Source organism: Rhinolophus sinicus, chromosome 16 (assembly GCF_057876585.1).
Source record: "Rhinolophus sinicus isolate RSI-liver-muscle chromosome 16, RSI-T2T, whole genome shotgun sequence".
In the NCBI taxonomy this organism is placed as follows: Eukaryota; Metazoa; Chordata; class Mammalia; order Chiroptera; family Rhinolophidae; genus Rhinolophus; species Rhinolophus sinicus.
The window spans coordinates 5134747-5162156 of record NC_142516.1 but is presented as its reverse complement, the minus strand read 5'-3'; the positions used below and the strand labels follow the sequence as shown (position 1 = coordinate 5162156).

Below are 27410 nucleotides of genomic sequence, written 5' to 3'. Positions count from 1 at the left end.
TTTGGTGCGCTTGCCTTTGCTCACCCTGCGGCTTAGCTATTTTATCTCTGCAAACAAACCACAATCTTTCTTCATCTGAAGACCCCTCAGCCCTCAGGTTCTGAAACATGAAAATCTTTTCTCCACTCAGCTGGGCCAGACTGTTCATCAACTCTGGCCAGTGGGAGGGGCTGTGAGCTGCGATCATTTCTTCTCAGCAAGATTTTGGAAAGACAGCTCAGGGGCTGCAAGGCCCAGGCCTGTTGTCAAGGACACTTTTCTTGAGCCTTGAGTCTTTGGGAGCTTTGATAATGAACCAGAACACCAGAAAGGCCCATGTCACTGCTCAGCCTAGAATACACATCCGAGCATTACAAAAGCAGCCTGTGAGTCGGCCTTGGAATCAGACCCTGTCCCAGGCACTGGGGCAATATCAGCCACTGACATCGTCTTGGAGATGAAAATGCCCTTAACCCGGAGTGACATTTTGGTGAAAATGCAGCCAGGTTACTTCCTGCTGCCGCATGGGGTGGAATTTTCTTTGGAAGCTTTACATTTTTCCTGCTTCACGACAGCCTTGTTCTAGTGAAGCAGTCATTGTTTCTCTCCCTGGTCTCCAGGCCCAGAGCTGAGCCAAGCACAACAGCCAAGCCGCAGAGCAGAAAACTGGTGTTCTAAATGAACGTAGAAAAGACGCAGGACACCTATGTGACTGGGGGAGGGGCGCCGACCTGCCTCTCTCTTCCAGATACTTCCAGCCTCAGTCCAATTCACCACCACACACACACACACACACCACACACACAATTTTAACTATATTCCTAATTTGGAGGACCAAAAGGCACGAGACTTTAGAATCTCTCGAAGTCTCTGGGTAACAAATAGAGCATATGTTCTGACAGGAACTGTTCTGCAGTCAATGACCCGTCCATCTCTTTCATAACTATCGACTCAGCCCCCACGCCATCCATGCAGTGCAATACTCCTCACTGCTACTACCAGCCTTCCAGGCTGCTGACCCATGTCTCTTTCCAGTCATAGACATCAAGTGTGGGCTTCCTTTACGGTTTGGTTATTAGCTCGTGTCCTTTGCAACTCTTCCTGGATTTCATTTCCACCCCCACCCTGGCTATCTTTTTCCTGGCATCATGTCCTGCTTAGGAGGATTGGGTTGTTGAAAGCAAGAGCCTTTCAGGGACCTTGGCTTCAATAATCTATCCAGAAGATGAGACTTTGTTGGATATATTTATGGACAGATGGACAGGTGGATGGATGACAGGGAGGGAGGAAGGAAGTTTAGTGCAACAATCTCTGCAGTCAGTTTTCTACTCTCTATACAGAAGGAAAGGAAGCAGTTTCATAGGCAACCAAACGATTTTGTATTGGTCTAGCCAGGGAAGAAAACTCTGTCCAATGCTTAGGTAAGGATGAGGGAGAATGGGTGTGTTTAACAGAGCACCTGTATTCTTTTTTTTTTTTTTTTTTTTTTTTTAAAGATTTTATTGGGGAAGGGGAACAGGACTTTATTGGGGAACAATGGTCAAATTGTTGTCCTTTCAATCTTAGTTGTGGAGGGTTCTGTTCAGCTTCAAGTTGTTGTTCTTTCAGTCTTAGTTGTGGAGGGCGCAGCTCAGCTCCAGGTCCAGGTCCAGTTGCCCTTGCTAGTTGCAGGGGGCACAGCCCACCATCCTTTGCGGGAGTCGAACCGGCAACCTTGTGGTTGAGAGGACGCGCTCCAACCAACTGAGCCATCCGGGAGCTCAGCGGCAGCTCAGCTCAAGGTGCTGTGTTCAATCTTAGTTGCAGGGGGCGCTGCCTACCATCCCTTGCGGGACTTGAGGAATTGAACTGGCAACCTTGTGGTTGAGACCCCACTGGCCCATGTGGGAATCGAACCGGCAGCCTTCGGAGTTAGGAGCACGGAGCTCTAACTGCCTGAGCCACCGGGCCGGCCCGAGCACCTGTATTCTTGAATGCTGTGTGAGCACGACCCATTTGACCCATCTTCTTTCACCAAATCTGTTTCTTCCCCCCACATCCTTGACCTGTTATTGTGTCACACTTGTAGTGGACAAGAGTTGTTTATTTCCAGGGCATCCATTTTTCTTCCGCTAACAGCTATATTTTCCTTGGGGGTTGATCCCTTCACTCACACGCAAGATCTGTGGCTCTGAGATCTCAGAATCTATGGCTCAAGCCCCTCCCCACAAAGATGGATCCATGTAATCTTTTTCATCCAACATGGTATAAAGAAATTTTCAAACAGAGAGCAAAATCAAAAGAATTTAATAATGAACGCCCATTAACACAGCACCTAACTTCCACTCTTAACGTTTTACTACACTTGCTTCATCTCAAGTCTATCTATTTGTTCTTCTACTTAGCAATTAAATCGATCTTATTTTTGGTGTATTTCAAAGTAAATTGCAGACATCAGTACACTTCCTTCTAAATATGTATCATTGACTAGAGTCCAATATTTGTTTACATGTTTTTTCTTTTATTGTAAAATTTACATACAATAAAATGCACAAGTCTTGACATTTGCTGAGTTTTGTATGCACTGTGCTGCCCAAATCCCTATGATAGACAGAAACTTACCATCACCCCAGAAAGTTCCTTCATGCCCTTTTCCACTCACGCCCCACCCTCAACTTTCAGAGGCAGCTACTGTTCTGATTTTTCGACTTGGGCGGTTTCCAGTTTTAGGTTCCTATGGAGCCATGACATTTACTGTACAACTTTCTTTATGGACACATATTTTCATTTCTCTTGAATAAATGTGCAGAAATGGAATTGTTGGGTTAGAGTGGATGTATTTTTAGTTTATTAAGAAACATCCACTTCTTTTTTTCTAAGTGGTTGAACCATTTTACACTCCTAAGTGTGATGTCTGAGAGTTCCAGTTGCTCTGTAATGTTGCCAACATTTGGTGCTGTCAGTCTTTTTAGTTTTAGTCATTCTGGTGGGTGTTTCGTGGTTGTAATTTGCATTTGCCTAATGACTAATAATGTTCAGCACATTTTCTGTGTTTACAGACCATTTATTTATCTTCTTTGTGATATGTGCATTTTCCCCCCTACTTCATTGGGTTGTTTGTCTTCCCATTATTGAGTTGTAGGAGTGTTTTTATGTATTATAGATACTAGTCCTTTGTCAGATATATGTTTTGCAGATATTTTCTCCCAGTCTGTGGTTTGCTTTACTATTTTCTTTTTTTTAAGAGTTTATTTGAACAAACATCTATTCCAATCCGCAGCGCCAAACCCGAAGTGGTTAGGAGCACTCTCGCCTTTGTATTTTCTTAATGGTGTATTTTATGAGCAGTAATGTCATCAGGGCCTACACTAATTAGTAAATTGCGTTGCCATGGCCACAGAGATTATTTCAGGCATGGGCACCTGACCCAGTTAAGTCACTGAGTCATTTTCTAGGAATGCTGGGACAAAAAACAGACACTTTTCATGGCTGGACATGAGGGTGAGGAGATGTGACGTGTAGACATCTATCACTGTTGGCATCCATCTTGTCACCTTGTGGAGAAAGCCAGGAAAGTAGAACCCAGTGACAAGAAACCAGGTCACCCAGGTCTCAGTGATGCTGTCTGAGTCCCTGCACCAAGCTCCGGGTCTGTCAAACTGCTGTCCACACAGATCCCACATTTCCTTGCCTTTACCCCTTCACTCACGCTGTTCCCTTCCCCGGGAACACCCTTCTGCCACGTCTCCAAATGCCCACCCGCCCCATCTGAGGTGCCACCTTCTCCATCAGATTTTCTCTGATCTCTCTTGTTTTTCTGTGTCCTCATCCTGAAAAAACGTCCTCTTCTTGTGGGTGCTGAATATCATTGGTATCTCTTAGCATATATTTTTCATAACCATGTCTTATTATTATTATTATGCATTATTTTTAAAACCAAACTGTAAGCTCACTTGTGCCTGGATCCATGTATGATCTTAGTATTACTTACATAGTATGACCTCTGAGACTATTTTTTGATAGAGATTTCTGGAGGTGGGAGTGCAAGGAATCTCAGTTTTCTACATGAGGCCTTCCTGGGACTATTTATAAATGCAGGTGTTGCTTTTGTGGTCAGAAACAAACAAACAAACAAACAAACCATAAAGGTTTAAAAACACATTAAATGAATGAATTAACTACTGAGTGCATTTAGTAGCTTTAAGCCCATTTCCAGAGTTCTACAGGGGAGCAATCAATGCTGTATTTCCCCCTTTTGATTCACTTCCCACTTGCTTGCCTCCTTTTTACTTTGCTTCTTCCCCGCCCCCGCCAATTCTCCTCCCCTCCCAAAAGCCCAAAGCAGCAATCAGGGACGGCTAAGGTAACCAGACTGGTTGGTGCATAAAGAGGGTGATCTTTCGTGGGTCTGTTTTCTCTACTCCTTGAGTGACCAACTCATGCCAATTTTCCCAGGACTCGCCTGGTTTTAGGACCAAAACTCCCAAATCCTGGGAAACCCTTCATTTCTAGGCAAAAACTGAACTGTTGGTCACCCTCCCTACTCCATCAAATCTTTTTTCTATACATGGAAGAGAAGCTTTCATTGGTTCCTGTGGTAGGCAGAATTCTAAGATGGCAAAGCTCCTGTCCTCTGGTGTTGACATCCTGTAGAGACATAGATGAGACCTATGGATATAATGGGGTATCACTCCTAGGATTTGGTTACAAACGCAGTGACTTTGTGGTAATCCCAAGGGAGATTTTCCCGGGGAGCCTGGCCTAACCAGGTGAGCCCTTAGAGGAAAATGCATTGTCAGAGATGTGCTCCTGCCACCCATGAACAGCCAGCCTCCCTGAGTTCTACAGCCACAGAGAAATGAATTTCACAACCCCATGAGCTCGGACTCCAAGCCTCAGATCAGACCTCAGCCCGACCAAGGTCTGATCTTGATTTCAGCCTTGTGAGACCCCAAGGAGAGGGCCCAGCTATGCTGTGACATGACTTCTGACCTACAGAACTGTGAGATAAATTCATCTGAAGCTGCTACATTTGTGGTCATTTATTACCCAATAGAAAACCTACCATGCCATAAAAGGCACTTTTCCATAAAGGAGAAAGCTGGGTGGCTGTGGCAAGTTTCTCAACCCATCTGAGCCTTGGGGTCCTTTTCTACGGAACAGGGAGGCCAGTGCACATCTCCCAGGAGTGTTACAAACATTGGATGAGGTGAGATACACCACGTGTTCAGCATGGGAAAGAAAACTCTCAGTAAACACTGTTTCCGCACCTATTTCTTGGGAAGCCACCCCCTCCACCATCAAGCAGACCCCGTCTTTCCCGACTCTCAGCTGAGCACCTGGAAATCCTGAACAGCCAAGGTCTAAGGTCAGCATTCGGCTGTGCTGTGCTTGACTCCCTTCCTTTGATGAATAAAGTACTTCCTATCTCAAGTGGCAACTATTTTGCTAGAATTAAATACGAACCAAATCCCAAATAATCAAGCCTGGTTTGGGGAGCATGCGCCATAGGACAATTCCTGTTGCTGGGGGGACATGTGACCTTTGGTGAGAGTCACAGGATCTCCTTGTGGATAATTATAGAGAAGCCTGCATTTCAGGCACCATCAACATAAACCACAACTGGCTGAGGATGAACTATGACCTCCTTCTATCAAAGCGCCAATCATTATTTTTGGAGCACTCACTATATACCAAGTGCTGACGGACATGGAGGTAAGCCCTCAAGGGACTTATCTTCCCGAAATGCTAGCAGTACATGCTCATCCTATGAAAAGAACATGAATTAAAACTCAATTTTACTGAAATATCAGAGATATTTGCACACCCATGTTCATACAACATTATGAACACTGGCCAAGAGATGGAAGCAAGCCAAATGTCCACTGATGGATGAATGCATAAATAAAACAAGGTCCATCCGCACCATGAAATATTGTTCAGTCTTAAAAAGGAAAGTCTGACACCTGCTACAACATGGATGAACCTTGAAGACATTACGCTAAGTGAAACCAGCCAGTCACAAAAGGACGAATACTGTATGATCCCACTCATGTGAGGTCCGTAGAGTAGACAAGTTCATAGAGACAGGAAGTAGAATGCTGATTACCAGGGGCGGGTAATCACCAGCAGAGTTTCAGTTTGGGAAGACGAAGAAGCTCTGGAAATGGTTGGGGGTGACGGTGGCACAACAGCGTGAATGTACTTAATCCCAGTGAACCGTACACTTAAAAATGGTTAAAATTGTAATTTTATATTATGTGTATTTTACCACAGTATAAAAATTAGATTTTGAAATTTATCTCTTTCTTTTAACTCATTAGATTTCAAAAAATAAAAATTCTGATTATAGTTCCAGCAAGGATGAAGGTTAACAAGAACTGATCTGCAGTTGATGGGTCGTGTGCCCCACTTTGGAAATATTGTCCACATTGAGAAATTTGGCTTGTCTAGCAAAGCTGAGGTGGCATAGTCCCTTCTCACTTTCACCCCCCCCCCCCCGCCCCCCCAGCAACTTCACCCCTGTGTGAGATTCCTAAAGAATCTCTCACACAACTACAGGAGGAGACAAGGTCAGGAAGGCTTGTTGCAACATTGTAACAGAGAAAAAATGGCAACAATCTAAATGGTTATCCACAGGAGAAAGAATACATAATTTCTGGTTTATTCAGATAGTGGAATAATGAGTGGAAGTAACTGAAATACTGCTACATATGGGAACCTGGGTAAACCTCAAAAATACATGTGGAGACAGGGAAAAAAAAAGAAGAAAGCAAATTACAGAAGGATACATAGAGCTTGATGCCATTTATATAATGTTTAAAAGCATTCAATATATCTACAAGGGCAACCACTGAAGAATTAAACCAAAAAGCCAATAAGTAACTTAAAATGGAATGCTAAAAAATTTTCAAATGATCCAAAAGAAGGCAGAAAGGGGAAGTAGATGAATGAAAAACAGGACAAACAGAAAACAAACAATAAATTGGCAGCCCTAAATCAAACCAAATCATAATTACATTAAATACAAAAACAAAAACAGTTTTTTGAAAACAAAAAACTGGTTTAAGCACACCAATTAAAAGACAGAGATTGTCAGATTGGATTTTTTAAAAATTCATAGTTAAAACCTTCAAACAACAACAACAAAAACACAAACAAACAAAGCCTTCCAAGCACAGATGACTTCACTAGCAAATTCTACAAAACATTTAAGGAAGTGATAAGACCAATTCTAAGCTCTTCCAGAGAATGGAAGAGAAAGTAATACCTTCCAACTCATTTTACAAGGCTAGCATTACCCTGATACCAAACCAGACAAATAAATTACAGGAAAAGAAAACTATAGACCAATATCCCTCATAAATATAAAAACATTCAGCAAAATATTAGCAAATCAAATCCAGCAAAAAGGACAATACATGGCAAAAGAGGTAGTCACCATGGTCAAGTAGGATTTACCATGGGGAAGTAAGGTTGATTCACATTTGAAAATCATGTAATTCACCATATGAACAGACTAACAAAGAAAAACCTTATCATCATCTCAACAGATCTGGAAAAAGCATTGAACAAAATTCAACACTCCGTCATGATAATTCTCAGCTAACTAGGAATAGAAAGGGTATTCCTTAACTTGATAAAGGGTGTCTACAAAAGCATACAGCTAACATCACACATAATGGCAGAAGACTGAATGCCATTCCCCTGAGCTCAGGAACATTTCAAGGATGTCTACTCTCACCCCTCCTATCTGACCTTGGAGGTCCAGTTAGTGCAACAGGCAAGAAGTAGTAAAAGACATGCTTATTGGAAAGAAAGAAATAAGACTGTCTCTATTCGCAGGAGACATAGTTGTCAATATAGAAAAATCTCAAGAAATAGACCCCCCAAAAAGCCACTAGAAGTAATAAGTGAGTTAAACAAGGTTCAAGGATAAAAGTTTAATATAAAAAATTAATTTCTATATACCAGTAATGAACAATTGAAAACAAAAAATTTTAAAGATTGCCATTTATAAATAGCATACCAAAAAAAAAAAAAAAACACCCATGAAATATTTAGGTGTGCATCTAATGAAATACGTGCACGATCTTTATCCTGAAAACTACAGAACACTGGGGAAAGAAATCAAAGAAGACCAAAAAAATACAGCGATACATATTGTTAATGGATTGGAAGACTTGCTGTTGTTAAAATAGCAATTTTCCCCAAACTGTTCTATAGATTCAACACAATCTCAATCAAAATATCAATAAGATTTTTTGTAGATATCAACAAGCTAATTCTAAAATTTATATGCTAAGTGAACTTAAATAGCCAAAATTATTTTAATAAAGAATCAAGTTGGAGGACTTACACTACCTAATCTTAAGATTTACTCTAATCAAATACATGGTGATGGAAGGAGAACTGACTGGGTGGCGAACACACAATGTGATACACAGATGATGTAGTACAGAATGGTGTACTTGAAACCTATGTAACTTGACTAACCATTGTCAACCCAATTAACTATAATTAAAAAAAAAGATTTACTCTAAAGCTACAGTAATCAAGACAGCATGGTATTGGTGAAAAGATAGGCACATATGTCAATAGAACACTATACGCAGAGCGTTCAGAAATAGACTGATACCTATGCGATTGATTTTTTTTGACAAACGTAGAAGGGCAAGTCCATGGAGAAAGGGTCATGCCTTTTACAATTAGTGCTGAAACAATTGGATAGTCTCATGGAAGCAAAATTAATTTGACCCGTACTGCACACCTTGTGCAAAAGCTAACTCAAAATGGTTCAAAGACCTGAATATAAAACCTAAAACAATAAAACTTCTAGAAGAAAACATACGAGAAAATCTTTGTGACTTTGGACACAGTTCTCTTATTACATGAAACATCAAAAGTCTGATCCACAAAAGAATAAATTGGGCTTCATCAAAATTTAAAACTTTTGCTCTTCAAAATAATGAAAAGCTACAAACTGGAAGAAAGTATTTGCAAATCACGTGTCTTATAAAAGACTTGTATCCAGAGCATACAAAGGACCCTCAACATTTATTATAGGCTCAACGGTTGTGTCCACCAAAATCCATGTGTTGAAATCTGAATGCCCAATGTGATGCTGTTAGGAGTTGGGAGTTGGGAGCCTTTGGGGGACGATAAGGTTGTGAGGGCAGAGCCCTCATGAATAGGATCAGTGCCAACAAAATGCCAGGCATTGTGTTAGGCGCTGGGGAGGGCATGGTCCCTCTCTGAGCAGAGGCTTTATTGTAGTGGAAAAGACAGATAGTCAACAAATAAGGGTCGGCCCGGTGGCTCAGGCAGTTGGAACTCTGTGCTCCTAACTCCGAAGGCTGCTGGCTCGATTCCTACATGGGCCAGTGGGCTCTCAACCACAAGGTTGCCGGTTTGACTCAACTCCCGCAAGGGCTGTGCCCCCTGCAACTAAGATTGAACACGGCACCTTGAGCTGAGCTGCTACTGAGCTCCCGGATGGCTCAGTTGGTTGGAGTGTGTCTTCTCAACCACAAGGTTGGCGGTTCGACTCCCGCAAGGGATAGTGGGCTGTGCCCCCTGCAACTAACAACAGCAACTAACAACGACAACTGGACTTGGAGATGTGCCCTCCACAACTAAGATTGAAAGGACAACTTGACTTGGAAAAGTACACCCTGTTCCCCCAATAAAGTCCTGTTCCCCTTCCCCAATAAAATCTTTAAAAAAACCCACAAATAATTACACAGTGATTTAAAAGCAGTCGTGAGGAATGCTGAGATGATGAAGTCCAGGGTGTTAGTAGAACATCTAACATCTTCCTCTTCTGTGCCCCCAGAAATAAGTGACTAAGTGACTTGCCCAAAGTGACTACAGCGGTAAAAGAGACAGAACCAGAACCCTGGCTTCCTACTTAGGCATTTTGTGGTCTTTGGACCAGATCTTGGAATGTGCCTTATATTTGGGCCAATAACCCTGTTTCCACTATTTATACTCAGGGAGAATAAGCTGGAATTTGGATGAATCAACATACTCACTTCAGATTTTTTTAAAAAAATGTTCAAAACATAAGTATCACTGATATTGGGTCAGTAGAACCATCCCCGTTTCTGAGGGCTGATGCCATAGCCTTGAATTTTACAAGCAGAGCAAACTTAAGACACTTGGGGCACTCAGGCTGGGCCACACATTGATGTGTTGGTCCTGCCTCTTGATAGATAGCACTACGGATGGAAAAGGGGCCACATACTATACCTGACCAGCTCTGGAGAGGCCACGTGGCGGACCTTACAAACTCAGAGACCCAAAGTAACCACATAGGACGGTCTGAACTTAAAAATTCCTAACTGTTAATAAAAGTGGGCCATGGCAGGTCATCACATCCTTGACCCATAGCTTCCTTGACAAAGGTCGATCTTTACTTTAAATGAGCCTGTTTATTGTCTGTTTTTTGCATCTAAGATAACACACCCTTGGAATGTTGTTGATCTTCTGTTCTAGACCCCTCAAGGTACAACCTCCCACCAGAGCACAAGACCACAGAACCACCATTGTTATCTTGTTCACCGAATACCATCTCTAGGTGCAGCAAAATGTTAATTGTTAACCATCCTGTGCCCATCAATGTAAAAGAAGGATGTGTCTGTTTTACTTTTTATCCAGTCCTAGAGATTTCCCTGCTTGGCTTTCTCCCGCTCCCTTATCTACCACCCATGGATTTCAGGTAACACCCGTTCCATCTCGTCCTTTGATACTAATGCATAAACTAAGCTACTAAACTGTAAAACTGCTATTCTTGGGAGTATTTTCTCAATCCGTTGAGAGTTTGCTTTCCGGCAATTGTCATCAGTTTGGCTCAAATAAACTCTTACACGACTTTTTCTTATGCTGGATGTTCTTTCCTCCACAGCACAGTAACAGCGACACAGCCAGCGATGTGTTTTCCTTTATGGGCTGAAACATTTTGTCTGAAAGTGATCATCTTCAAGACTGCAAAAGTCTGATCCAAAAAATTTGCCAAATTCTTTTATTTTACCATAATCTAGGACTTATTCTAATATGGCATTATTCCACTCAAAATGTTTCCTATGCACCTACTATATGTGCCAAACTCTAGGGATACAGGGGGGAAAAAACTCAGTCTCTGCTCTAAGGGAACTCAGTCTAGAAGTGAGTTCATTAACAAACAAAGTCATTAACAAAGTACTGTTCTTTGATTATTGGCCACTTATTCTTCATACTTGTCCCCCAAAACCCAAAGGTCACTTAGCATGCTAACGTGAGGTTTCGAGAAGTCACAACTGAATTTTGCTTATTTCCCTTTCTTAGCACTTATCTTCTTCCTTCATAACTTCAAGACGGGCATTACATGCTTGACAACATGACTCTCCATTAAAATCCAACTCCTTGGCACCATAAAGCTTGGGAGGTAGTAATCATAAGGGCAATCTTGTTAATTCAAAGGTGGGCACCCCAATGTGGCCCGTCCACCAAGATGTGTGGAAGCTCCTACACCTTCTTTTCTGGGGGTTTTTACTCATTTCTAAGAGCCAAAGTCTCAGGTGTGTTCCAGCACTAAGACTCCTTCCCTTGCTTTGGAATTTCTACACCTGGTTACCACCATCTAAACAAAGTAACTCAAGAATCGCAAGAAGCCCTCTTGCAATACGGTCCTGACTCAGCAGGCATGGAAGTCACGACGGCCCGGTGGCATTTCCCGCTTCCCCAGTCCCCACGTGCCGAAGACACGTGTCCGAAGACCGCAGCCGGCTTTCCAGGGGGAGCGTCCTCGCGGAGCTGTGTCGCTAGGCAACCCCAGGTGGAGGCCGGGCGCGTCCTCCCGCCAAGTGACTCGTGCAGGGACTCGGGCCGAGACCACCTGCAGACGGGGGTGTGACACTCCGTGGCGCGGTCCCTGGCCCTGCAGCCTCCCTCGGGGTCCTGACGGTGCCATTTCAGAGCGCTCTGTCCCAATACTCCAAACCAATGGGCTCTTCGGGGAGGGGCTCGCGGGTGGGCTCAGGGGCCCAGGACGGCTGAGGGTGCTGCTTTGGGAAAGCCACGTCACTCCCGGGTTTTCCCACCGCCGACAGCCAGGCACCGCGGGCCACATCCGAGCCCCCAGGGCCTGTCGCGACACCACCGACCGCCCCAGACCACACCGCGTCCGGGAAGGGGACGGGGGTCGCGACCCGTCCTCTGAGACCGGACCGCGGTCTCGCGCGCGGGGTCCACCCGCGGCCCCGCCCCCCACTTCCGGACGGCCTGCGGTCACGTGTTCCGCCCGGCCCCGCAGGCCCGGCTCCGCTCGCGTCGCGCTTCCCTTCCGCCGGAAGTGGGGCGACTTTCCCTTTCCGGCTACGGGTCCCCGAGCGGAGGGGGAGGCCGGACTGGGGAGCGGAGCGGTGGCGGCGGCGGGGGCGGTCATGGCGGAGCTGGTGCAGGGGCAGAGCGCTCCGGTGGGGATGAAGACGGAGGGCTTCGTGGACGCCCTGCACCGGGTCCGGCAGGTAGGCGCGCGGCCGGCCGGCGGGAGCGCGGGGACCGAGGCGGGGCCGGGCCGGGCCCGATGGGGAGGAGGGGGTCGGGCCTGGGCCGGAGGCAGCTCGGGCGGACGCTCCCTCGGCTTGGCGGGTCCTCGGGGCTCCTGCAGCCCGGAGGAGCCGGGGGACGAAGCGCCACTGCGAGGCCCAGGCCCAGCCTGTCGGGCGGGTCTCCCAGGTGCCTGCAGCCGCTGGAGTAGGGTTTTCGCAGGACGCCGGGCCCCGTCGCGCGGGGCCGGGGCTGGACCTCCAGGGCAGCCAGCGTGGGGTGCTGAGGTTCGCGAGGGGAGGCCCCGGTGACAGACAGGAGGCGGCTGTCTCAGGGCCGGTAGCTTCTTAAAACTTGGAAAACATTGTCTTCGGACTTACTGTATTTCAAGGGTGGAGTGGAAGAAATTCCAGGGTGTTTTACTTTTGAGGGTGCTTTTGAGAGAGGAAAATGTTAAAAAGGTGTGGGTGGCCCCCCAAGACGTAGAAATTTTTTATGGGCAACAGTTTTTCCTCTCTCAGCGAGAATGTGATATGGACTCAACCCAACAGTGAAACTTGACCATCTGACAACGTCGTGCATTTTGTCAGAGTTAAATAAACTGATTTTTAAGAGGTTGCAAGCGTCCCTGGAGAATAAATATGGGACCTGCCAGAAACACTCTTTGGCTTCTGGCACGGTGCTTGGAACAGAACATGTCCTTGCATTGTGTGTGAAACTTACTGGCAGGTTAGCGCTAACACTTAAACTTCTTCTGGTGACTGTCTTAGAGTCGTCATCCCTTCCTATTTAATTGTAGGCATACTAACTGATATTTTAACAGTTGGGCTATAACTAATTACTGCTTGATTCCTAACAGAAAGCCACAGGACTCAGTGTATTAGAAGATCCACTTGGTCGCTTGAAGATGCGGTCTTTACATCTTTTTCCAGTATTCCAAGGGAGGGAACCCTACCTGTTTCCCCGATATTGACTTTTCATTCTAACACTGATGCTCCTATAGACATTATGTTGGATCCCAGAACTTTCCAAACCTGTGGTTCCACCTAAAATTTTGTCTGATGACTTGTTACTGCCTAGGCACCAACCCGTACAGTAGTGAGTATCCATCTTACTTAGACTTCAGAGCCAACCAGTGGCTGTAATGGATGAACATGCCATCCAGCTCCCCTTCCATCACTCTGCTTGCCGGCGTGTTACACTGCTCTCCTCTACCGTACAGGGTCCTGAACCTTGTTTCTCACTGGCTACTAATATGTAATGGCTTTCACTCTGTGCTGATGTGTGACAATCACCTTGTTGGCCTTCTGTATCCAGGAAGAATTATAGTCACTGCCCTAAAGAGCTCAGATCCTCAGTTTGCAGAAGGCCTGTAGTTGAACATAAAATGAATTTTGAACCATTGAGAAGACTTTCTGCTTCTCTTGAGCCAGTGGTTGAACTCATATTCTTGGACAACCTGCTCAAGAGGGAGGGAGACCCTCTGTTAAATGCTGACCTAATGTGGATTGTTGACGCAGTGGTGTGTACTACTAGCAGAGAACTTCCTTGGAAATGTTCCCAGCTCTGAAATGCACCATTGACTGGAGCACTGATAAGCCCAATGGAGACACTGCTGTGAGTGTGTTACTTCTGAATATTAACAGCTGGAGGGCGATACTATCTCCAAGGATTTGATGGCCTTTAAAAACTAAAGAAAAATAACAGGTTTGTGGGTAATTTTAGGTTTATGTATAGGTTTGCATTGGGCAAGAATGGACTGTTAGAAATCTAAACCATTGTATGCTTACAAAGCTTACCTCAAAGGATCTTGTATCATTTGGGCATCTGGATGGTGGTTCTGCTCCATTGTATGCACCGCATGTTGCAGAGATGTGATTTTTCCCACCTGTAACTGGAAGTAAGAGACAGTGTATTTGTTTATTTAAATGACTGCAAAGTTTTCCCCTGTCTTACGTGTCCTCACAAACATCAGCAACAGTGGCGGGCCCTCCTAAGTTTGTCAGAGAGCAGGAAGCTGTCTGGTGCTCAGTTTACCTAGAAGATCATCATGGCTGAGTTGACCCTGCTGGGATTTGAACCTACAGTTTCTGTTAAGTCTGGTACTTAGTCTAACACTTCATCCACTCAGCTTCCCACCCAGCATCTAGAAGTTTCTTTGTGTAGCCTTTGGAGTTTTTCCGACAAAGGGAACCAGTTGCTGCTGTTCGTTCACTCCGAGCATGGTATTCCTAGATTGAAAGGGAGTCTCTGAAGCTGTCATATGAAATTAAAAATTTCCCCATTCGTGTGAAGCCCAGTGGGTTAATCATGTTGGGCACAAATGGGTGAGACTGCCGTTCTGTAGGGAAGGACACACGTGTGGAAATGTGGTCCGATGTAGTCCCATTGTTGAAGATCTGAAACTGCTGGGTTTTAAAAAACCATCAAGTGCAGTTCTTCCATGTCATTGGCAGGTTGGCAAAAATAAAGTACGATTTCTTTAACTTGTTTAGAAAGTGTAGGCTCCTAGTAAGGGTCGGATGTGAACTCAAAGCCAGGATAGGTCATCCTGTTCTATGGCCACCCTGCACCCCTACCCTGACTGTCTAGGTTATAGGGGGACCCCATGGAGATCATGGATGAGTAGATACAAATTGGGTTTGTTTAGTTTTTCTAAAACTATAAAAATGTTTCCAGAAAGCCCACACAGATTCCCAGCCTCCTTCCACACGCTGAACCAACTGCCTGGGAGTCATCAACTAAATAGAAGAAATTCTCTGGCCGTGCCTTATAGGACCTCACGCTCCTGTTTTTGCTCTAGACCCAGTCAGTGCCTCTGTTGCCTAACTCCAGAGTATTCCGTCCGCATCAACAGCATGATTGGTGCCTCATGGACTTGGCCGTCATGGTGATCCTGCACCCAAATGATTGTGACCACGCCTTGTAGAATCAGTAGAAAGTCACTTATCATAGGACCTATTGTTTGCCAACACCTTTTCGGGAACATTGGTTAGCATGAGACCTCGGAAGGTGCGCAGCCCTCCAGACGATGCCTTCCACTGCTGCTGTGTCACAGGTTGGGTCTGAGCAGTAGATGACTGGGCATGTGTGCTGTATACAAGGAGATTTCCTTTGAGAGAATGTGCATCCACCACGAAAAGAAGCAGCCTCTGTCCCTTGGCCTTTGGGTTCTCCCTGAGAGATACTCCCTTTGCTTACCTAGTATATGGTGTTTCTGACTCATGGCGAAGTCAAGTGTGCTGACTGCTCAATCAATTTAGTTTATATTCCACCGGGCCTCTCTCGTACATGCCCAGTGGTTGAGAAGCGCAAGGCATTTGACTAGGAACTTCCTCTTGCATGGACACTCATTTTAGCTTTCTCAGACACTTGCAAGCCAATGTCTGTGGGAAGTCTGTGGGCTCCTCCTGTAGCGTTGGTAGGAGCCATCAGAGTACCCTGCAGAGATGAAGTCCTTGTGAAAGGGCTTGTTATGTGACTGAGCCCACTTGGGTCACCGCACTTTAATGGAAGCGCTGACTTCATGTTTGGTATTGTAAGGTGGACACAACAGGAGCAATCCATGTGCCTCTGAGACTTTTCTCATTTCCAGCTGAGACTTCATCTGTCTTTTAAAATCTGATAGCCTATGTGTATCATCAAACTGGTTTTCTCTGAAGTCCCAATTATTTGTAGATACAAATTTGCCTAGCCCAGAGTTCCCAAGTGGTGGCCCACGGGCTGGGGAAGGCACATAGTGGGCCTGCAGGCGTGCTTCCTTTGACTCACACAGCGCCAACACTTAGAAACTAGAATGATTTCACAGCTTCGCTGGAAAAGATCTGGCCACGCTGCTCCTACATTCTGCAGAGGTAATACTAGGCAGGAGCGGGTAGCAGCTGCCCCTTGGCAGGGCACTGGCTCTCCGGGTTGCCTTCATTCCCACCACTTTGCTCTTGTTGTACACTGTCCGTTGGGATGCTGAGTCAATAGCCTTTTTTTCCCTCATCCTTTTTCAAACTGTGAGCCCATTGTCTCTGGTTTTTATTTGAAATTTGTGATGGAAAGAACTCTGGATGGAGAGTTAGAAGATCTGAGTTTTCTGCAAGCAGCCGCATAACCTTGAGCTGGGTTGGCCTTTCCCACCATTTCATCTATAGGCGGTTAATGCATCTTCCATGGAAAAGGGCTCACGGACAGATAAGTTTGGGGAATATGGGGTTAAATGGAGGTTAATTGGCTTCTTTACCATAAGATTTCTCAGAGCCTTTTTAATATGCTTATGTGAATTAAGTCCTACAAAAGTTTGGGATAATGCATTGTAAATATCTTGAAGTTAAGTCATTTCATACCCTCTTCGTGAAACCAAATCACATTCTGTGGCTCAAACTTCAGGTAATGTTGAACTGAAAAAAAATCTCAGTGATCCCTTCAAGCCCACAAACATTCAGAGCTTTCATCTAGCTGGATCTGAAAAAAAATTTTGGCCGTGTTATTTTGTTTTTTTTCCTTTATAATATGTTATGCATCGAGTCCTCAAGTAACGTCTTTCGTTCAATACCATTTCGTTATAACGTTGATGAGATGCCACAGGAACTTAACTCTTATTCATATCAATTCGCCTCTGGTAAAACTGGCTTATTTATATGTTGTTTTGCTGCCGTTCCAAGAATCTATCGATGACGTTAAGTGAGGACTTACGTATTGGGTGTCTGTTCACAGTCCCCTCCCTGGCTTTTCTGTGCAGTCCTTTTTCTCTGTCAGGAATCATCCCTCTTGAAAGAGTTTTTGCATTAGGAGTTTTATTATAAAGACACTTGGGAAAGAGCAGCCTGTGCTACTTTTGGAGGCATGAGCTGCACCTTTCATCCTAATGCCAGATGATAACGAGTCACTTGCAAGACTGAGTAGCAATTACTGGCTGTGGTGATTCCCCTCATTGGAGCATCTGCTGAGTCTGAGGCTTCTTGCTGGATGCTGGGCCAGTGCAAAGATAAGACAAGTTTGCAGCTGGTTGTATCTTATTGTGTATTGGAGCCTCACAACAGCCAGGTGCAATCATTCGCATTTTATATTTGAAAATACTGAGCTGAAGGGAGATAAAGCAGTTTTCTCCGAGGCACACAAGTAGTTAATATGTGCACTAGTTCTTGGACCCGTGTCTTCTGCCTTCTAAGAAAGACTTGGTCCCTTCACAGAGGTGGTTGGGTAGTTTTCTGTCTCGGGCATCTGCCATGAAATCTTTGAACAGCGCTCTGAAGGGAGGCCGGTGGAATTCGGTGGAACACAGTGGAGAAAAGCAGTGGACCTGCTATCATTAGGGTCTTTGGTGGGGGATCCAGCTGGAGCAGTAGCTCAGCTTAGAGCCTCGTCTTAGCATTTTGCCTGCAGATGGGCTTCTCTGTATCCACTTCAAATTTAACAAATGTTTAATGACTTCTATGTGCCACGCACTTTGCTATGTATGTATTAGGGAAGTTGTTCTTTAACTTTTTTGGAACATGGCCCTTGAAGACTCTTGAAAACTTTGAACCTCTCCCCAGAAATATTTAATAGTTTTGTATGTAAATTCAGGAGGTTCTAAAGCTGAGCCCTGGAACTCCCAGTCCAGAGTCTGTCCTGGGTACCAAGGTGACTAGACAGGTCTCCTCCAAGAGCGCCCTAGAGTGGGGAGACAGTGTAACCGGTAACTTTCTCAGCGAGGTTATGCTGTTGAGAGGTAGTTTATAAAGTGCTTTGCAAACACGGGTAAGGGAGTATCGAATGCTCCCCAAGTGTGGGTGGCATGAAGTTGTCAGGAAAAGCTACTAAAAAGCTGATATTTTATTTGGCTGGCACATAGAATTCCTTGTTTTGATTAATGCCAGTCAGTGTCAGCCGGGGCCCCATCTCTGGTGACAGCTCTAGCTGCCATTCACTCAGCCCGTGTTGTGCTGGGTGCCAGGCAAGGACTTTCATGTCTGTTCTCTCCTCTGAAGGCCACGGAATCTCCAGGGGGCAGTACAGTGAAGCAGTTATTAAGAGCTTAGATTCAGACTTTATGAGTGCAGGTTCTGGTTCTGCCACTTACTGGCTTAGTCACTGGACAAGTTATTAAACTGCTTTAAGCCTCGGTTTCCTCATCTGTCAAATGGAGATCATTGATGATAGTCATAATTTTTTTTTAGATAGCTAATATTAGAAGTTAGGAGGTTACCCTTGGGAGGTGGGGTTAGGTGTCTGAAGGGACCATGAGGCAGGCTTCTGGGGTGATGGTGATGTGTTTTGATCTGGATGCTAGTTACACAGGCATTTTAGTATGTGGAAATTCAATGAGCTGTAAACGTATCCATGTTCTTGCTTGTATCATTATTCTTCAATTAAAGGTTAAAATAGCAAACATTTCTTATTCCTTACCATGTGCCTGGCATTGTTCTGGGAGCTTTACGTTGTTACCTCGTTATCCCCAGGGATACAATTCCAGGCGGACTCCAAATCCCACAGTAAGGAGAATAGTAGCCCCTTTATAAGGTCGCTCGCTATGAAGATTAAATGAGGGCACCATCAGGCTTTTAGCGAGTGTGCAGTGAATTTGATATGCTGCTGTCTTCACTGTGACCCATCGGGTAGTGGGACGCAAAACCAGGACTGGCCCCTGTGCACCAGGACCCCAGACCCTGCCCTTGGGGACTCCTTAGCCACTGGCCGTGTGCTGTCTCTTCCTGCTTTGGGGGGCAGAGACTTTCAGGCCAGCTCGTGCATTCTCCAGGGCCCAAGCACAGCCATTCTGGGTGACTGTAGAGCAGAGGTCCCAGGGAAGGAAGTTGGGTTCCTGCTCCCTGGATGGTGTGAGCTTTCACTTCTATGGCTGGATCCCTGAGAATCATCAGTAGCTGTATTTAACCACATGGCCACAGTCTGGATGACTTGCCAGCACTCCAGGAGCATTGCCTGCTTCGATGTGGTGTAAAGGTCTAATACGTGTAAAGTTGTGGCAGAATTCACAGCTTCCTGTTTGGGTTTGTAGGATGAACCGCTTTGATTATTTTAGTCCTGAAAATGTGCACTGAGAATAATTAATTGCCACGTTTATGAACTTGAGTGGTTTGTGGACCACCGTTGTGATTTTTGCCAAGTCAGTCAACCTTCAATATTCTGCTTAATACTTTTAAATCATTTTAAAATTTAAATTTACTTGGAATATTTTTCAAAAGGAAACTAAATCATTATTATAAATGAAAAACTTCGCCCTGCATTGAAGGTAACTAAATACATACGTGTGTGTGTGTGTGTGTGTGTGTGTGTCTGTGTCTGTATATTTACACATTTTCATTCATACACCTCCTGAAATCACCTGTGTACTCCTCTTTGGAAAACACTGGTTTAGTTTGTCCCTGCTTTTTACAGGTGAGTACACCAAGGAGCAAGGCCACTGACGGTCTTGCCCAAGGTCATACACGGGCAGAGCTGGCTGGAAAACCAGGGCTGTTGACAAACTCCTGGTCCAGTGCTCCCTTCCTCCACATTGCCACTAGCTCCTCGTAATGGAGGTTAGTTAAATATCGTATTGATTTATATTTCATCTGTTACTGTGCTTAAAATAGTGAGATAACCCGTTCTCTTCCTCACTTACCCCTCAAAAAGGGGGAAAGGTAACTAAGGTGGTAGAAAATCGGTACAGAGTTCCCTCAACGTCATGCTTCCAGGTAAGGACTGGAGTGGCCTTGGTTTCGTTGGAATATCCTGACTCATTTTCTGGCCACACCATTATTAACTGAGCGTGTACCCCACTTTGCTTAAGCAGCTACTGTTCAGAATGATCAGTTGATGTGAGGAGTTGCTGGAGATCTGTGTACTGGAAATAATTAGGTTCTAAGTCCTCGAGAAATGAAATATGCTTAAGAAAGTACTAGGTGGAGAAAAGGGAGGCAGCCTAGTGCTGTGGTTACAAGTGCTGGAGTCAGACAGGCCTGGACTTAAATACTAACTGGTTCTGCCTCTTAAGGGATGTGTGGCTTTGGGCAGGTCACTCAGCTCTGAGCCTCACGTTTCCTTATCTTAAAAATGGAGATAATAATATCAACTTCGTAGAGAATCATTTTAAGGAATAAATGAGACGGCATTTTTAAAGTGCTCTTAGCAGCGTGCCTAGCACATAATAAGTACTCATTACATTTTAACTAGTTCTTTTAGTAGACGTTAAAAATCATTTCTTCGCACAAGGTTACATTTGTATGAATAAAGAAATACATTGTGTCTTTACAGTATATTGTAATATAATATACACTGTAATACCAATGTAAATTATGATATAATTGAGTATTAAGTTAAACTCATATCTAACATTTAGCCAGGGTTCAAATGCAGTAACCGTTATTTTGTACTGCTTCTCTCTCAGTGGAAATTTCCCAAATTATAAACACCTGAAGCAAACCTGATTTAAGAACAAATCTGAAACCCTCAGTCACATTTTGGAAGGACGTTTATTGCTTTAATCAATAGTAGGAACAGGAAGGAAACTATTGTAACACTTTTAGCATATTGGCTTTGGGGAAAAAGACATTCCAGCAACATATGAAACATACTATATAAATTATAAGGAAGGCCAAGGACCCAGGAATAACATTTTAGCTACTTCGGAAGGAAGGGGAAAGATCTGGAAGCCAAGAGCCGTCACCAGAAGGGAGTAGGGCGCATGCCTCATGTGTCGACCTTATCCTTGGGGTCTTGTCTTTGAGGGGGATGTGACAGCACACTGTTGGGGGACGCCACTGAAAGTCGTACCCCTTTCTTTTGTGTTTTGGAATCATTAGTGTCTGCTGAGAACCTTTTCATTTGTCTTTAAAAACACAACTGGGCCAATAATCTTGGAAAGAAAACCCTCACGTCAGCCATTTACCATTCAGTTTATTGTGGCAAGTGAAGGGGTCTCCGTGGAGAGCCAGCCGCTGCAGTGCTCTCAGCTTTTTAACCCACCTGCTTCACTGGCTGAGCCCTTCAAGGTAACTTCTGCAGCTTAAGTAGCCAACCTCCACACACTTATCCAAAACAAACATGGGGAGCAAGATTGCAAGCAGATGGCAAGATTTATACGGCATTTTGTTTGACAGCAAATGGCCACTTGCCCTGAGAGACTTGGATGCAGGAGGTAAGGTTTCGATCAGCAGGCTCTCGGTGTTTTAACCATTTACTTAAAATAATGCTTTTAAACAGCACGTGTCCAGGCTGCTGTCATCTCTAGCCTAGTCAGGGGTCAGCACACCTTTCCTGTAAAGGTCCAAATAGTAAGTTTTGTTTATTTTTATTATATGTATAATATATATATGTATAATATATACACACACACACACACACACACACACACACACACACATAAACATAAACATATTCCCTGTGCAACTCCTCAATGAAAACAAATAAGTGTGGCTGTGTTCTAATAAGACTTTATTTACAAAAGCAGGTGGTTCGCCAGCTATAGTTTCCTGACCCCTGGTCCAGCATACCTCTTAAATGATATGTTCCTGCTCTAGTCCCCTTGGAGTCGGTTTGCCTTGTCTAAGAGGGGTCTTTTAAAAACATCTCATCACAGCGTTCTCCTTAGTAAGCCTAGTGCTTGCTTCCCGTCACCGTCCTATAAAAGCCACGCCCCATACCATGACCGCTGAAGCCCTGTGTGAACTGGCCCTTGCCCACCTCTTGGAACACGTCTAATTTCTCCTACTCTAGTGATGTTACGTTCTCTCTTCCAGGCTCGTACCTACCAAGCTTGCTCCTGCTTCAGGGCCTTTGTACAAGCTGTTTCCTCTGCCTGGGAAGCTTTCTCAAGTTTTTGGAGAGACAGCTCCTCTTCCTCATTTAGGTCTCAGGTCCCGTGTCACCTCACAGCAACCTGCCCTCATCACCCATGTAAAGGAACTGTCCCAAGCACTTTCTGTATGTCATTATCTTGTTAGCATCATGCTTATCGCCCGCTGAAATGATCAGTTTATTGATTAGCTTGTGTACCCGTGACTCCCCCACCTACTGCTGCCAGAGAGAGAGAGAGAGACAGAGAGAGACAGAGAGAGACAGAGAGAGAGAGACACACACACACACACACACACACACACGGCAGGAACCCTGGTGCCTTGAACAGCCCAACACATAGTAGGCAATCAACATTTGTTGGGTGAATTGCCTTGTTTTATTTGTGAATTGCTTTCTCCAGCACAGAGCTCTTTTGTGTTCAGAGTATGTTGTACTCTTTTCAAAAACTGAAGCAGGATCTTAAGCAGAGAAGAAACGACTTGCCCAGAACCACAGGATGACTGGTAGTAAATGGAAAAGATGAGACCTGGCCCAGGGTACCTGACATCTAAGTTCTGCCTGGGGTTTTCAGTATCATAATTGTCTTGGGTTGGTTGTTTGCTTAAGGCAATTTATCTGTATGTTGGTCCCAGAAGGTCTCAGACTTCTGGGCACATTGGGACAAGCTCAGGACAACTACCACTAAAGACTGTTCTGGGGGGCAGCTGTGCGAGGCTTAATTTAGGGACTAAACTTGAAGAGCAGTTGCTGTAAACATTCCTTTGATTGAATCAACGTGGCTGACTGTGATGAGGATCACGGGTAATTTCCTAATGAGAGCAGTGGGTAAGTTCTACATGCCGTGTTTCCCCGAAAGTAAGACCAGGTCTTATGTTTGTTAAGGTTTGCTCCAAAAGACGCACCAGGGGATGTCATCCTGAAAAATCATGCTAGGGCTTATTTTCTGGTTAGGTCTTATTTTTGGGGAAACACGGTAGCATTTGTTTCTGGGGGGAAAAGTTTAATAGTAGCTGTGGGGACAGAGCCAGGAGTGCAGTTTCCAGGCTCGCAGCCTCACGTGGAAAGGTGCTGGCTCAGGTAGTAAATGGCCATCACCTGTGACTGGATGGCCATCAGCTGTGGCTAGTTGGCCGTCAGCTGTAACCAGTGAGCCACTGGCCACTAATATAACTGCTGTGACTACGCTAGCAGCAGATGGGGGGGTAGCAAGAAGATGGTGGCTAAGCTAGCAAGAGCAGACTCCAGTTAGCACGGCAGATTGCAGCTAGCGAGTGGGGTTGGTTGGCAGAGAGAAGCAGACGGCAGGTTGCGGATAGTGTGGCTCCTGCTTCCTGTGTCTCCAACCCAGCCCCCAGCGAGAATACAGTGGTGTGACTCCCCTATCTATGGCTCCGTGGGTGTTCCTTTTTGGCCTCACCGTGTCCTGCGTTCTTATGTGGGGAGTGGGAGCTGAGTCCCCGTATGATACTCTGCATGACAGTAGCTGTGTTCTGTTCTTTAACTGATGATAAATGTTAAAGTTGAAATCGCTGTAAGAGATTATCTCACTTTCTCTAGTGCAGGAATCCTTCTGAAATAGTCCGGACAGACGGCCCTCCCCCCACTGTTTGGACACTTCTAGTGAAGCGCAGTTTATTTTGTATCTCCACAGAGGGCGTCGTCACTGTTATGGACGTTTAAGTTAATGGGAGGGATGTATTCCTAAAGAGTTGTTACATTTGCGCAAACATGGCCTTTTAAATATTGTTGGAGAGTTTGTTTTGTAAGGAACCCTGTAATAAAACCTTTTGAGCAAAGTTTTTCTTATTGTTGGCTGCTTTTCTTCAAATGCAGTGTACCTGTGCTTTAAGTGATGCCTGAAAAATACCAATTTGCTTGTAAAAGACACATTTTTGGAAGTATTTTAGTTCTAAAGACATTATGAAGACCAAAAGCAAACTCATTTAACAGTGAAAAGTGCTTGTCCTATCAGGACATTTCCTTACATTAATCTGAGGAAATGTAGGGGGGAGAAGTGGGATAACCGCCCCTGAAAGAGGGCTCTTGTCTTTCCTGCCTCGAATGGAGCCATGATTTGTGACTGAATATTTAAATCTGATTCTCTCTGTAGATTGCTGCTAAAATTGACTCAATTCCTCACTTGAATAATTCCACACCTCTAGTGGACCCCTCAGTGTACGGCTATGGAGTACCAAAACGGCCGTTGGATGATGGAGGTAAGTTGTTGTAAATACTTTGCCTTTCAGATGGTAGCGAACCTGCCAGTTTAGGTGGACTCGGTGCCAACCATTTCCTTAACAGCTCTCTCCAGAGTCACTCTGAAGAGGAGGGTCGAGGGGAGTAATTAGGATGATTTTTCTCAGCAGCTCTGCAGCATTTGAGTTCTTACGTGCCTTGGTAATACAGGAACCGTTTCAGCTGGGCTCCGAGGTAAAGACTTGGCCTTTGAATATCAGCTTGGAAGTCATTTGACAGATTGGAGAGTGTTGCTGGATTTAGCCTTCCATTCTTCCAGTACACACGTAGGAACTGAAGGCCTCACTGTTCTGCAGAGAAGAGCTGAGGTTCGGTACATGGCTCTGAGGAAGTTGGCTGCATCTCGGCCTCAAAGAAAGGAAAGGGGGGGTGACCTTTCTAGTCTGTGTGCTGGGTTTTTCTCCATTCCCATTTATGACAGGTTGTTTCTAGAAGCATCCATTTCTCTTTCATTCGTTAGTTTGTCTATATACTCCATACCCCCAAATTTGAGAACCCCCCCGCCCCCCTAGAAGTGCCTTCCACCAGCACCTGGGCAAAGAGTATCTATCAGATGTGTTTCTGCAGAGAACTTGAACTTCCTGTATCGCAAAGTATGATGATCAAAGGGATTCGGAAATATACTAGATTGTGCATGAATGTGCACATAGTGTCTTTCTGTCCTTCTGTTGATCTGCATCCAGTCGTGTGTGTGCGTATTTCTGTGATATATTAGTAAGGGAGAAAAGTGCATAACAGTGTAGAATATTGTGTAATCTCCTTTTCCGAAAAAAACGCATGTTTTTATGTACCTAGAAAAAAATGTAACTGGGCACAACTGGTCTTTTTGGCGATTCTGAAAGAGGAGATGGCCATTATTTTTAGATGTGGGAACCTTTTTGGAATAATTGTATAGATTCACACTGAAGATTTTAAGGGGGCAACACTAGTTTGGGTGTAAAAGTTATTGCGTATTTGAAAAAACTGTTGTTTATGATCACACGCATAGACAATCTGCTCCAGGGCCCTTGGCACTAAGGTGACCATTTAAACTGCTGCTCCCAAATGGTACCCTGTGATCTTTTATATTAGACCAAATATGACTGATGGCGTTATCTGCATTTTTGCCTTAGCGGAAAGCTGGTTGCAAAGTAGCCTTTTTACCTTTTCAGGGCAATCATGCTTCAGTTCCTCATCAATAGAAAAGCAGAACTAAGTTGTCTGGCTCTGAACACATATCTTGTTAATGGACAGTGTGTCTCTCTGGCCCGCCGTTTCCAGAAATCGAGATCGATACATTTCACAACTCAGCTTTGTTTTCACCCACTGCGTGGAGTTGAAGTGTGAAACGCAGGGAGCAGTAGTCACTCTCCTTGGCATGGGAGCCTGAAATATTTGCAAAGGAAACCGCTGGCGTTTTGCAGATGCTTTCCTCTCATTAATCCTTTGCATGCCAGTTTGAAAGAAATTAGCAAAATTTATGGATAAAGAGACAGGGAACAAGCACAGGTAGCTGGCAAGTCACTGGTAAGCCCAGAACCGCACTTGAAACTTCAGTCCGTTATTATCATGTACTTCCTCCTCTTTTTTGAGAACCATCATTTTTTGCATGTTTGCTTTTTGGGGGCTAAGACCTCGTATTCAGAAAATGAACCTGGTTTCTCTTTTTCCTCCTGAATAGTAAGGCTACTTACAGTAGGAAAGGACTGAGAAAGAACCTTTCTGCAACGTGCCAGGTCCCCCAGGACCCGGGGATGTGTGTGTCTTACATAACAGATTGTATTTGAGGAACAAGAATGTCCCCCAGGATTTTTACATTACAATTTGATCAAGTTAATCCTCTCTTCTGTTGAGTACCATTTAAACAGAATTGCACAAATATTTGTTTTTCTCCAACGCGGTCTCCATGTGTAGAGTTTGAGATTTGCCTGTTGAGCTTAGTGAGAGCCCTGGGCATTGGGGCCTGCCACAGTTTCCTTTGTCAGTTGTATTTTGACAGGGATCAGATCATTGGGCCAGTTCTGTTCTCCTGAATATGTAATGTGAATAAACAGCTCCCGTCGAGGAAAGCGTTCATGTTTACCCGGCAGCTTTCTAAGGCTCACAATCCTGCTGTTTGTGAGATGAAAGTTTAGAAAAGCAGAGACGAGCAACAAGCAGGAATTCTGTCACTTTTCTCCTTTGCAGTAAAGTTTACCAAAAGCTTTGCAGTTTTTGGTTTGTTTGGTTTGGCTCGAGTTTTTTGGACAGAAGTACACCAGATCACTTCTTTAGCAATGTGAACTTTCTAACTGTCCTGTCAAGCTGGGTTCTTTAACCTTTAGGATGTTAAAATTCAGTCCCCTAGAAGTTTTTGGAGGTGTCTGTCACTTGGGTCTGTTTAAAAGCACTTCAATTCCTAAGCCAACCATAAGGAACCGTTAACACAGGGTTTATTCAGGACATTGAGATGCAAACAAGCATAGGATTAGAAAAAGTGCTAGGCAGTCAAACTAGGGAGCGATTTCTCCTGATGCAGAAAGGGATTTGGGCAAGTTGTGCTCCTGGGCAGTGTTGAGCCGTGAGTCAGACTGCCGGTTCAGGAGCCCGAGCCGCGTGGAACCCAGCAGGAGGCGTTTGGAGCTCAACCTGCACAGCCTGCCTTGGTGCCCTGACCTGGGAAGAGCAGTCGGTCCCTGCCCTCCAGCTTCGGGTCGAGTCACTTTAAGTGTTGGCACCTTCAGTCTTGGCACCCATACTTTCTAAGAGTCGGAGCTGCTCCTTGCCAATTCAGGAGTCTCCCAGCTGGTCTCTGGTATGGCAGCTTTACCATCCAGAACTTTCTTCATGCTACAGCTGGAGCTGGTCTTCCCCGTTCATTCCTTCACTGTAAGACCTGCGGCAGGGTCCAGTAACCAGGGACGTCCGGCCCTCCCTAACCT

The 27410-nt window shown here is 44.8% G+C and overlaps 1 protein-coding gene across 4 annotated transcripts in view; it reads left to right on the top strand.

Moving 5' to 3' along the window:
• The first annotated feature begins 12305 nt into the window (after positions 1-12305).
• The window catches only part of FUBP3 (far upstream element binding protein 3), a 49188-nt gene continuing 34083 nt past the window's right edge, over positions 12306-27410 (top strand). For 2 of the 4 annotated variants that reach the window (XM_019728858.3, XM_019728855.3), the window contains exons 1-2: positions 12307-12464; positions 24365-24470. In XM_019728858.3, coding sequence (XP_019584417.1) covers positions 12381-12464; positions 24365-24470 — 190 coding nt within the window. In that variant the 5' untranslated portion in view covers positions 12307-12380. Of the gene's footprint in view, positions 12465-19973; positions 19998-24364; positions 24471-27410 lie in introns of those variants that run through there. The other 2 variants (XM_019728856.3, XM_088793199.1) reach the window with 2 other exon arrangements.